Source organism: Rattus rattus, chromosome X (assembly GCF_011064425.1).
Source record: "Rattus rattus isolate New Zealand chromosome X, Rrattus_CSIRO_v1, whole genome shotgun sequence".
Taxonomy (NCBI): Eukaryota; Metazoa; Chordata; class Mammalia; order Rodentia; family Muridae; genus Rattus; species Rattus rattus.
This window is the reverse complement of record NC_046172.1, coordinates 130,047,133-130,060,076: the sequence shown is the minus strand read 5'-3', so window position 1 is coordinate 130,060,076 and position 12,944 is coordinate 130,047,133. Positions and strand designations below refer to the sequence as shown.

General features: G+C 43.2%; 1 protein-coding gene across 1 annotated transcript; it reads left to right on the top strand.

The window, feature by feature from the left end:
• Positions 1-5,031: 5,031 nt before the first annotated feature.
• On the top strand, positions 5,032-5,970 carry LOC116889195 (melanoma-associated antigen 10-like). Its single transcript, XM_032890353.1, has one exon. It carries the CDS (start codon positions 5,032-5,034, stop codon positions 5,968-5,970), a length of 939 nt encoding a protein of 312 aa, XP_032746244.1.
• Positions 5,971-12,944: the final 6,974 nt, after the last annotated feature.

Genomic DNA, 12,944 nt, shown 5'->3' with positions numbered 1-12,944 from the left:
AGACAATAAAGCTACATTACATCCATTTGATGGTCTTGTACCAGACTTGTGAGGATGAGCCTGTACCCAAGCCTCCACATCTGCATCCAGAAACTTGGGGAGTACAGAGCTAATTTGTGAGGTTCCTGGAGCCTAGAAGCTGCCTCAGTGCTAGCAGAAAGAAGAACCTCCGTATTCATTTACAGAGACTTAGAGCACTTAGAACAATTCTGTGAAGCTTCTAAACAAGAGACTGTCACTCTGCCTTCTGAGTCAAGGTGAGAGATTAGGCTTGGCTAGAAAAGTACCTTTCCAAGGTAAACATTACTAAAGAATGCAAATTCATCCCTTGCATCTGCCTAGAACCACATACACACACACACACACACACACACACACACACCATTTTCAAACATTCCCTGAGGGAAAGTGGTGGAAAAGCTGACTCCTTGATTTCTAGAGACTATGTGCTGACCTGGGAGAATGAGAATATCTCTAGCCCTCTATATCTGGTGACAAGGAAACCTCGGAGACATTTTCTGAGGTCCCTTGAGTTTAAAGAATCCTTTGATCTCACTTGTGAGACAAAGCCCCTCCGAGTCCCCGGCAGGTCCCCCACTCCCCCTCAAACCCCCCAAACCCCCCACTTTAGCATTTCATATCCGGGAACTTTGTGGACTCAGCGCCATTTTGCAAGACTCCTGGAAAGAAGCTGCATCGCCGCGCCAGTTGAGGTGAGAATTTTGGGCTGACTCTGAAACCTTTCAGGTCCCCTAAATAATACAGCTTTCTCCCTGTGGTCAGCCTAGGTTCCAGTGGGGGTAACCTTGTAGAAATGAGCCCCTTACTACTCAATTGTCGAGGTTAAAGTTGCCATTTTCAAACAGTCCGTGAGGGAAAGCACTGAATAGCAGCTGAGTGAAAGGAGTACCTAACAGTGGACTACAGAAGCTCCGCTTTGGTTAGAGCACCCCATAATAGTTTTAATAATGTGAGCCGAACCAAACAGGGGCACACTTGTGGGAATGCGGCCCTGCCCCTCCCTCTCCTGGGACTCTGTCCTTAGGCTCCATTTCAGAGATTTCTAGAAATGGCGGACCATGTGACCATGTTAGTCTGGATGAAAGCTGGGGAGTAGGTTGTTGAAGCTGAATCCAGGATGAACAGGCCCAGACTTGTTAAACAAGATTTGTATCTTTTTTGGGGTACTGAAGCAAACGGGGGCCTACTTAGTGAAAAGAACCTGGTCCCAAGTTTCCATATCAGAGGACTCGGGAGTCTGAAGGCCATTTTGTTTTTTTAGTTTGAGTGCTGACTTGGGGTGAATGAGACCCTCCCAGGATCTATATCTGGTGACATGGAGGCCTTGGGGAAGTTTCAGGGGTTCCTTGAGTTTAAAGATGCCTCCTCTGTATACTGACTTGTGAGATAAAGCCTCTCTGCCTTCTCGGCTGTCCCCCCCCGCCCCCAGCGTTTCATAACCGGGGACTTTGTGGACTTGGCGCCATTTTGCAAGACTCCTGGAAGTAATCGGCATTGGCGCTACAGTTGAGGTGAGAATTTCGGGCTGGCTCTGAAACTATTCAGGATAAATGGTCCTCTAAATAATACAGCTTTCTGTATTATTTCTCTTCTCTTTGGGAAAGAGACCCTTCCTACCTTCTATATTGGGCACCTGAGGATGTTTCTGAGTTTTCTAGAAGTAAATCAGCCATTCTGCACTTTTGTAGTGGATATGAGTGCATATGGTGTTGGAAAGGGCAACTTTCAACATTGACAGTACCTTGAAATAATGCACTTTCACTCCTGTCATCAACCTAGCTCCAAATAGAGCTCACTTCTTGGAGTGAGCCCCTTGCTCCATGATACCTGAGGAGTAAGGATAATAATGATTTTTAGTAATTTGTGATTGGGGGTGGTGGTGGAATACTGTCTTGGGAGGATGGGGTTCCCAGGAATGTACAATGAAAGCTCTGCTTTGGGTAGAATGACCCCACTCACTATAGGATGGATAATGTGAGCTGCATCAAAACAGAGACCCATTTATTGAAATGAGCCCCTTCCTTCTCTAAGGAGCTCTGCCCATAGGCTCCGTTTCATAGGTTCCCTGAAATCAGGAATCAGCAAACATTTTTAAATAGAGGTGGGAGCTGAGAGTGGTTTGTGGGAGCCAGTTTCTAAATAGTTAGACCCAGACAACTTAGCTACCTTGTATTATTTTGAGGGTCCTGAACCAAATGGGGAAGGGATAGACTTGGAATGAGCCTGTAACCAGGCTTCCAGATCTGCCTACATGGACTTCGGGGATTCAACACCACTTTTGGGATTCCTTGAAGAAAAATGGCCACAAGATGCCTTCCAAGTCTAGGTGAGAGCTTAGGGTGGGCACAAAAAGTCTCTTGTAGGATATAAGGACCATAAAATATGAGAGTATGAGGACTGGTAGGTATAGAAGGAGTTGGGGACTAGGAGGATTTGGGAAAGTGTTTGAATATAATTAAAATGGAATGTATGAAATTATCTAAGAGTTAATAAAATATTTTAAAAACATGATTATGCTCTCCACACCCTCTCCAGGTACTCTTAGAATCAAAGTGAGATTTTATGCCTAGGTGGAGGAACCCCAAATCTGTTTCTCCATTGTGCATTCTGCACCCAATAGGAGTTAGCCTCTATCCTCCAAAGGGTCTCTGATTTAGATCAATTTTTGGAGACAGTTGGAGTAGAGCGGGTCCAGACTTCATGAAGTGATATAGTAAGACCCTGTGGGTAAATGGAAGAGATGTCCCCATTAGATAACTCAGTTGTATACCCATAAATAAATAGTACTCTACTACATGTAGCTAGACTAATCAGGGGAGTGGCCTACTTTGTTCTTGGTAGATATAAGGTCAGAACCTTTTCTGAGGTCCATAGAAAATGAGGTCCTAGGATATATAAATCAGCAGTCAAAGTAACATCTAGGGTTCACTGAGGATAGCACACCTTAGATAGTCCCCATGTAATTCAGCATTGCCATTGATGACTGTCCTGTGCTCATAAGCTTTGGGAGCCCCTACCCACTGTCATACAGATATGCTTCAGTGTCTCTTCTCTCTTTTCTCCAAGGACAGTGAGTGTATCCACTGAAGGACATTATCAGAGCAGCAGAGAGAGAGCCACGTAAAGGTTACCAGAGGAGGTGTCCAGCATTTGTAAGCAGTCTAGGTGAGTTTGAGTTACCATGGTTAGAACTAAAGGTGAGGAAAAAAGTACAATCCTCTCCCCAACAAGGGATGCCATAATAACTGTCCACCTCTCTTAATGTTGCCTGGAGAGACCTGGGTATGTGTATGCTATGTCTACCTCTCCTTTTTGCTTCTTGACTTGTGGTGGGATTTCTCTAGGAGGTGAAGATTATGGTTCTAGGGGTGATGTTAGTTTGGCAGAGGGAACCACATGTGGTAAACAGAGAAAGGAGTCCCAGGATTAGCCATATCTCAGACATAGACTTCTGGGGACTATATGTGTTCACAGTGCAGAAAGAAGGGACTGTACTGCCTGGTTTTATTCTGAGGCCAACACTCAGAGACACTAAGTGTCATGCTTACTTCTACCTTAGGCAGGAAGGTGGGAGTCTTTGGAGAGATGAGGTCTTGTGTCATCTGGACATAAGGGAAGATGTCAGGACGTACAAGTCAGATGAATGAACCTCAGGTGGAATTAGAAAGCCCTAAAATCAGCAGAGATGAGCACAGGTCATGTGAACATTCCAGGACAACCCTTACAGATGTAAAGAGATGTGACACCTCCTCAGATATCAAAAAGGTGAGGATGTTGACCAGAGTGGGTGGCCTTACTAAAAAATGGGTTCCTGGATCTTGTATGGTCCAAGTAAGGACCTCCAATGGTTGAGTCAAGGAAACCCCTGTCACAGGCCCCACAAATACTTCTCACATACCTGACTCCCACAGTGCTGGGTAGGGCTATCAGCCTAAGCACCCAATCTTGTTTGCAGGTTACTGGTCTCAGGGAGCTGAAAGATCTTGTAAAGGGAGTTTGACTGGAGTCATCAGAGAGAAGATCTCAGGTGTCAGGACTCAAGGTGAGGGACTGAAGGGGTCCTGGCATTTGTTCCTCCCTGCCCCTCCTGTCAGCTATGAGAGAAACCCAAGGGCCATAGTTGCATTCCCTTCACCTCATATCCTCTTCCCTCTGTTTCCAGAAATAGGCTCTTGGCAAAAGAAACTACCTTTGGATCATCAGGAGAAGGTTAGTTGTTATTTGTCAAGGTGAGTGTTGAGACCTCCAACATCTCAGGACACATGGAATACATTGAATTGGCCTGTCTCTTGTAATTGATCCTGAGCTAGATATAAGTGCTCTTAATCCCTTTTATTATGCTTCAGAGAGGTGAACAGTTAAGAGTTTGCTACATGCCAGCAGAAGGGTAGTGTCTGACCTTGACAGGGAAGCCTACCCAAAAAGGGCCAGAATGATCAATTATAAGAAGGCACCATTTTACTCTTAAGTAGGGGTTACCTCCCACAGTCTACCTCACCCTTCTACATGAAGTATCAACCAAATTTGTAGCTGTGGGATGTTGTCAGCATCTCTTAATAATAGTTTCAGAGAGCAGGAGGTGAAAAGTCTTTATCTGAGACAGTTTCAGTTCATATATAAGCACACAAAACTATGTAGCCTCAGAAGTTATATGGAGGCACATACTACAATGTTATCAATGGTACCAACAGTTTAGAATATAGACATTTCCAGAATCCCTGTCCTCCAAATAACCTGATGGTAGCCCTTAGGCTACCTGCTCTGTGACAAGCTGCACCTCAAATAGCTGGGTCACTTCCTGTTTCAGGATTCCAGGGTTCTAGGACTGCTAAGAGTCCTTGTGACCCTAGAGCACTACTCAAGAAAAATAAAATAACATGATATTTTGAGGACTGTGAAACAGTGGCTACCAGCACAATTCACTCACTCTCTCCCTTTCCCCACCAGACCTGTATATCTTTGCTACTGTGATTGGGACATTATTCTGCCTGTTGTTACAGGAAAGTCACAATGGATAATCCCCATAACATCCTTCACTGCAACCTTCAAGGCAGTGCTCAGGGCCAAAGGGAAGTAGACAATGCTCAGGCTCCAATGGTTATAGATGAGGAGGAAGTCACTCCCACCTCAAGGAAGGTGTGTGGTAGTGGAATACCAAGTCTTCCCCAGAGTCCTCAGAGAGCTTCCTCTCCCTCTGTGGCACTGGCCTCCATTCCTGAAGGCCCATCTGAGGAAGCTTCCACCAACCAAGTAGAAGACCTGGAAGACCCACTGCGTATGTTTTACAATGCACTGAACATAAAGGTATATGACTTGGTGGACTTTCTGCTTTTCAAATACGAAATGAAGGCATTCACTACCAAAGCAGAAATGCTGGAAAGCATTGGTAGAGAGTATGATCAGTACTTCTCTCTGATTTTTAGTGAGGCCTCTGAGTGCATGAAGCTGGTCTTTGGCATTGACATGATAGAAGTGGACCCATTTGTCCACTCCTATATCCTTGTCATTGCCCTGGGGATCACCTATGATGGGATGCTGACTGATGTTCAGGGCATGCCCAAGACAGGTCTCCTAATAGTTGTACTGGGTATCATTTTCATGCAGGGAAACTGTGTCAGTGAAGACATTATCTGGGAAATGCTAAATAACATAGGGTTGTATGGTGGAAGGGATGCTTACATACATCAAGACCCCAGGAAGCTCATCTCTGAGGAGTTTGTCCAGGAAGGGTACCTGGAATACAGGCAGGTGCCTAATAGTGATCCTCATAGCTATCAGTTCCTGTGGGGACCAAGGGCCTTTGCTGAAACCACCAAAATGAATGTCTTGAAGTTTTTTGCTAGCATTACTAAGACCGATCCCAGAGCCTTCACTGAAAAATATGCAGAGGCTCTGAGAGATGAGATAGAGAGGGCCCAAGCCTGGATTGCCCAGGAGATAGCTCTGTAGCACTGACCTGCACATAGTCTAGTGCACTGGCAGTTCTCATCCAACATCAGTTCAGGCTGAGTCAGTGATCCAAGTATTGTACCCTCAATTGAGAGCTGGTGGGAGGGGAGCTTAAAGTATTCTACTTTTGAGTGACTTTAGGATTCTCGGTATTCCAAAGTGTTAATACTCTTGTTACAAAATCCATTAGTTTTTAAGTCTTTTGTAATGAATGCATTGTTATTGATCCATGTTGAAGAATTTATTATTTTGAAAACAAATGGGAATGATTTCTGTCTTAATTTGTAAAATGTCACAAGATACCAGTGGCATTGAAATGGGAATTTCCTGGGCAATGGGAAAAATCTGGCATTAACTTGAATAAGAATAAAATTAAATTTTGATGGTCTTACACTGTTTAATATCTCATTGCGGTTAACAAATTAAAATGAAAACAAAAAAATTAATAAATAAATGGAACTTTTAACCCAAAAGCCTCCACTGAGCATCTGTTCTTTGTAAAGTCCTCTGTTAGCAGTGGGGCATGACAGAAGCCAAATGTTTCCTTAGCTATAGAAAAGTGGGATGGAGTAGAAGCCAGAACCATTATTTTCTGTAGATATGGTGAGGGCAGGATCTACAGCCCTGTCGATACAGCTAGGGGTTTTTTCAGACCATAAACACTAGTACAGAAGGTTTTCAGAGAGGTCTGCTGGGGCAAACAGCCCAATGCAAATGCTATAAATCAAGGCAGTTTGAGAGTCTCATGCCCATGGCATCATATGCACATGGCAGCTCACAGGTCTATAAATCCTCTTCCAGGGTATCTGATCCCCACAGGGTCCAGGCACTCATAAGGTGCACATATAAGAAAAGCATCCATTCACTTTTAAGTGGGTACTAGCTGTTAAGTAAATGAAAACAAGCTACAATTCACAGGCCCAGAAAGGTTAGGCAAAGAGGAGGGCCTGGGAGGTTATGCATGAACCTCCCTGGGAAGAGGAAATAGAACAATAACATTTGTAGTTCAATTGAGGGTGGACGAGGACAAGAGTGGGAGAGATGGGGCAATAGATGGAGAGAATACAGGAAGAGACAGATGGAATTGGAGAGCATTTGTGGGTATAGGGGGTGGAAGCCTAGCGCAGAGGAAACATCCTGGAATCTATAAAGGTGATTTTGGTGGTTTGAAAAAGCTTGACTCATGGGAAATGCCACTATTATGAACTGTGGCCTTGTTGGAATAGGTGTGGCTTTATTTTATGAAATGTGTCACTGTGGTGGTTGGCTTTGAGACTTTCCTCCTAGCAGCCCGAGGATGCCAGTCTTCTGGTTCCCTTAGGAACAAGATGTAGAACACCAGTGCCATGCCTACTGGGACATTACCATGCTTCCCACCTTGATAAAAATGGACTGAACCTCTGAACCTGTAGGCTAGCCCCAATTAAATGTCCTCATAAGAATTGTCTTGGTCATGGTGTCTGTTCACAGCAATGCAAACCCTCAGTAAGACAGTGACATAGTTAGGACTCCTAGGAATGGAGAACATGGAGTCTGAACTATCCATCTTTGGTGGCCAAGCAAGGCTTCCAGCGATAGGAATGCATTGCATTTGGTTGAGATTTTAGCTGAGGGGTTCTCATGGAGATCCCCCAAACGACCCATGCTGATGCTAGGACAGAGGGTTGGTCCCTGCACTCTGACAGTGGGGCCCTACTGCAACAGAAAACATCAAATAGCTAAAGAAATGTAGACGGGTCGAGCTGGTGCCTGAATGGAGCCTTCACTCCAACATTCTAGTCTCTTTGGTGTGGGAAGGTACTCTACAGGCTACAGAAAGAGAATACAAACTCAGCCACAAATCTTTCAACCTACAATCTGTAATGCCTGCAAGCTGTGCTGGGGCACTGCAAGGGGCATGGTGGTGCGAACTTGTAGAAGTGACCAAACCTTGTTTAGTGTAACTTAAGGTTCATGCCCTACATTGCCCTGGATATGATTGGAAACTGGATAGCCCAGAGACCTAGGGTAGAACCAAACAGCACTGGTTGGAAAAAATAAATCAATGAAATGATTCCTAATAAGAATCTGCTATACTCATAAATCTGTGCTTTTTCTAGTCATCATCAGAGGAGATTCCTCCAGCAGCAGATGGGAGCAGGTACAAGGACCCATAGCCAGACATTATGCAGAGGTAGAGTCTAAATTGGAGGTTTCCATCTGGTCCCTCCCCTTAGAGCTCAACAAGAATTGGAGGTCTCCATCTGGTCCCTTCCCTTAGAGCCCAGCAAGCCACAGGGAAGTTGGGTAGAGAAGACTATAGGAGTCAGAGAGGATGGAGAACATCAGCAAAACATGGCACACCAAATCAACTAAACAGGGCTGATGTGGGTTCACAGAGACTAAAGCAAGCACAGGGCTTGCTTTGGTCTGCATCAGGTCCTTTGTCTGTATGTTGATCTAAAAGTATCTTTTATTCACCAGAGTAATTGTCATCTCAGAGGCTTAGGGCTGAAGAAACTCACCCTTTCTTGTTCTTTCTGAACTGGGGCTGGCTGGTTCAACTTAGCTATTCTGGCCCAAACTCCTCCAAGCTGACTGATTGAAACTGGTTTCTCTTTTGACTTCTGATTGAATTGCTCTGTTTGGCCTCAAGCTAACTGGCAATCTCTTCTAATATTTTGGCTTCTTCTCATTCTTCTTCTCAATGCTTATTCTTTCCCCACCTGCAATCTGTTTCTGTAAAATTGCCTCTGCTCTGCCCCCTCCTACTTTCTTAAGCAGCCTTTCTTTTTTGCCTGTTCTCATGAGAATTAGACATATCCTATCTCTGACTCCTTCTGTCAAATCATTCTTTGATTTGTCACTTTGTTTCTCAATTATACATCACTTTCAAACATGGCTAGCTTTTTCTTCATTGTTTGAGATTAAATGTGTGTACTAACGGTGAGTCTATATTCTAGCCAGAGGGATTAAAGCGTGTCATTCCAACCAGACTATACAGACCTAGAAGGTCTTTGGATGTGATCCCTTGGCAGAGCAGTCATTTTGCTGGATTAAAATTCTTTGATATGTTATGGGTGTTAGCTTGGTCATTTTGTGGGATGGTTAACAGTGGGAGAAGATGTGTCTTTTACTCTTTTTCCTGCTCTTGGGACTCTTCTCCTATTGCCTTGTCCAGCCTTGATATATAAGCTTTATGCCTTCTCTTACTGTATCCTGTTTTGGCGTGTTTGATTGTTGTTCCTTGAGGCCTACTGTTTTCTGAAAAGGAAACAGTTGGGGAGGGGAGCTTGGAGGAGTGTACAAAGTGGAAACTGTGTTCAAGATGTATTGTATAAGAGAAGAATATTTTCAATTAGAAATATTAGTCTACAAACTTTCAGAACTATGCTAAGGTCTGATTTACATACTGAGTAAATGTACAGAAAACAATGTTGAACTTATAAAAACTAAAATTATTATGTATTTAACCTTTTTTCAAAATATACTATTTAAATAAAACTAATTTTTAAAAAGGTTACTGCATGAGTCAAACATAATTTGGGGATTGTCTGGCTGGATCTTGGATGTCGATGTTCCTGTCCAAGTTTCAATACTTTTTTAAAAAAAAATTTATTGAATATATTTATTATTTACATTTCAAATGTTATTCCATTTCCCAGTTTCCTGTCCATAAACCCATTATCCCATCCCCCTCCCCTTCTATAAGGGTGTTCTCCCCCCAAACTCATCACCTGACATTCCCATGCACTGGAGGTCCAACCTTGGCAAGATCAAGTTCTTCCCCTTCCACTGGCACCCAACAAGGCCATCCCCTGCTGCATATGCAGCTGGAGCCATGGGTCTGTCCACATGTACTCTTGGATGGTGGTTTAATCCCTGGAAACTGTGGTTGGTTGGCATTGTTGTTCTTATGGGGTTCCAAGCCCATTCAGCTCTTTCAATCCTTTCTCTAAATTCTCCAATGGGAGTGCTGTTCTCAAGTTTAATGGTTTGCTCCTTACATTCACCTCTGTATTTGACATGTTCTGGTTGCGTCTCTCAGGAGACATCTATATCCGGTTCCTATCAGCATGCACTTCTGAGCTTCATCAATCTTACCTAGTTTTGGTGGCTGTATATATATAGGCCACATGTGGGGCAGGCAGAAGGAGTGAAGCATCTTCATTTTGGTTGTCCTTCTTGAGCTTCATGTGGTCTGTGGTAATTCAAGCTTTTATACTAATATCCACTTAGCAGTGAGTGCATACCATCTGTGCTTTTCTGTGATTGGGTTACCTCACTCAGGATGATATTTTCTAGTTTCATCCATTTGCCTATGAATTTCAGGAAGTCATTGTTTTTGAGAGCTGAGGAGTACTCCATTGTGTAGATGTATCACATTTTCTGTATGCATTCTTCTGTTGAAGGGCATCTGGGTTCTTTCCAGCTTCTGGCTATTATAAATAAGGCTGCTATGAACATAGTGGAGCATGTGTCTTTGTTATATGTTGGAGCATCATTTGGGTGTATGCCCAGGAGTGGTATAGCTGGGTCCTCAGGTAGTATAATATCCAATTTTCTGAGGAACCTCCAGGCTGATTTCCAGAGTGGTTGTACCAGTTTGCAATCCCACAAACTACAGATGAGTGTTCCTCTTTCTCCACATCCTGACCAGCATCTGCTGTTACCTGAGTTTTTTTTTTTTTTTTTTTTTTTTATTAACTTGAGTATTTCTTATATACATTTAGAGTGTTATTCGGGCAAACATCCCCCTCCCCCTCCCCTTCCTTATGGGTGTTCCTCCCCACCCTCCCCCCATTGCCCTCCCCCCCAACAGTCTAGTTCACTGGGGTTACCTGAGTTTTTTATCTTAGCCATTCTGACTGGTGTGAGGTGGAATCTCAGGGTTGTTTTGATTTGCATTTCCCTGATCACTAAGGATGCTGAGCATTTCTTTAGGTGCTTCTCAGACATTCCATATTCCTTAGCTGAGAATTCTTTGTTTAGCTCTGTACCCCATAGTAATAGGGTTATTTGGCTCTCTGGAGTGTAACTTCTTGACTTCTTTGTATGTTTTGGATATTAGCCCTCTATCAGATTAGGATTGTTAAAGATCTTTTCCTAATCTGTTGCTAGCTGTTTTGTCCAGTGACAGTGCGCTTTGCATTACAATTTTATGTCAAAAGTGTGGATGCTTCAGCACTTCTTAGCAGGGGGAACAAAATCCTCACACGAGGAAATAAAAAGATAAAGTGTGGAGCAGAGACTGAAGGAAAGGCCATCCAGATTTTCCACACATGGGACCTATGTACAGTCACCAAACCCAGTCACTATTGGAGATGGCAAGAGATGCATGTTGACAGGAGTCTGATATAGCTGTCTGCTGAGAGGCTCTACCTAAGCCTAACAAATACAGAGGCAGATGCTCACAGCCAACCATTGGACTGAGAATGGGGTCCTCACTGGAGAAGTTAGAGAAAGGACTGAGGTAACTGATGAGGTTTGCAACCCCATAGGAAGAACCACAATATCAACCTAGAGCTCCCAGGGACTAAACCACCAACCAAAGAGTACACATAGAGAAACCAACCCAGGGCTCAAGCAGCATGTTGCAGAGGATGGGCCTTGTTGGGCCACCAGTGGGAAGAGAGGTCCTTGGTCCTGTGAAGGCTAGATACTCCAATGTAGGGGAATGCCAGGGCAAGGAGGCAGGAGGAAGTGTGTGTGTGTGTGAGCAACCTCATGGAGGCAGGGGTTGGGGGATGGGATGGGGGCTTTCCAGAGGGGGAACTGGGAAAGGGATAACATTTGAAATGTAAATAAAGAAAATACCAATGAAAAATAAAATGTTCAACATCCTTAGTCATCAGGGAAATGCAAATCAAAAGGACCCTGAGATTCTACCTGTCTCTCCTTCTTATGTAAATGAAACATGCCCAGTCATTGTCTTTCTCTTGACACTTTCTTTTGTGCCTTTGCCATCATAATTCATGATTCCTCTGAAACCATAAGACCCATTAAGTTCTTTTTTTCTATTAATTGGTCTTTGTTATGTTGTTTTATTACAGCAACAGAAAAGTAATGTCCTGGGTATATGTGAAAGTGTTTCTGGTAATGAGTAGTATATGTACTTATGAATGTAATAAAATGAAAACAAGGATAAGCTGTGTCCAATCCATGGAGGTCCCAAACGGAGCAAAAAGTTAGAAGACTATTGAGCAAATGCATCTACCTTTGGCCATCACAAATTAGTTTCTTTAGGTTTCAGACTTCATATATACATCAAGATTTATATCACTACTTCCACTGCTTCTCAAGTCTTTAGACTAAATTAAAGCACTGGATTCTCGCAACCCTCAGTCTGCTAACCATTATGCTCTCCATTCTGTGTTTCTTTGACAGGATCCATGACCTTACCTCAGGCTACTTGGACTTCTAGTTTCCCATACTAGGGATGCTCTTTCCCTAGAATTCATGTAGCACACTTACACTCAATGATAACTCCCTAGGAACCATCAGTCTGGCCTTAGATATACTCTTCCACCCCAGACGACCAACCCCACAGAAAGATGGATCATGAAATCACAAGGGAGCTCATTTTCTTTGAAACACAATATCACTTATTGTTACAGAGGTCTATTATCCAAATAAAATTAGAAATTTAGTTAGATTTAAAATTTCCAAATATGCCACCTTGTCTTTAAACTTTTCAAGGTGAACTAGACAAAAATGAGCAGGCATCTCCATTTGTGCTCTTTTTAGATAGCTGATGCAGTATGCTGTTGTAATTACAAATATCCTCAGATCTTCAGCCCGTTCATTTTTTTCCATTTCTCACAACAAATTCACACCAAGAGTCAGGAATGGAATTTGGAATTTGATAGTGAATGACTATTACTCTTCGAGGGTATAAAGATCTTTGAAAGCATAAAAAATAATGTCATTGTGAAACCTCTAAAATTTGTTTCAAATCTTCTTTCTCTGAGAATCAGTCCAGGAAAAGGCTTTGG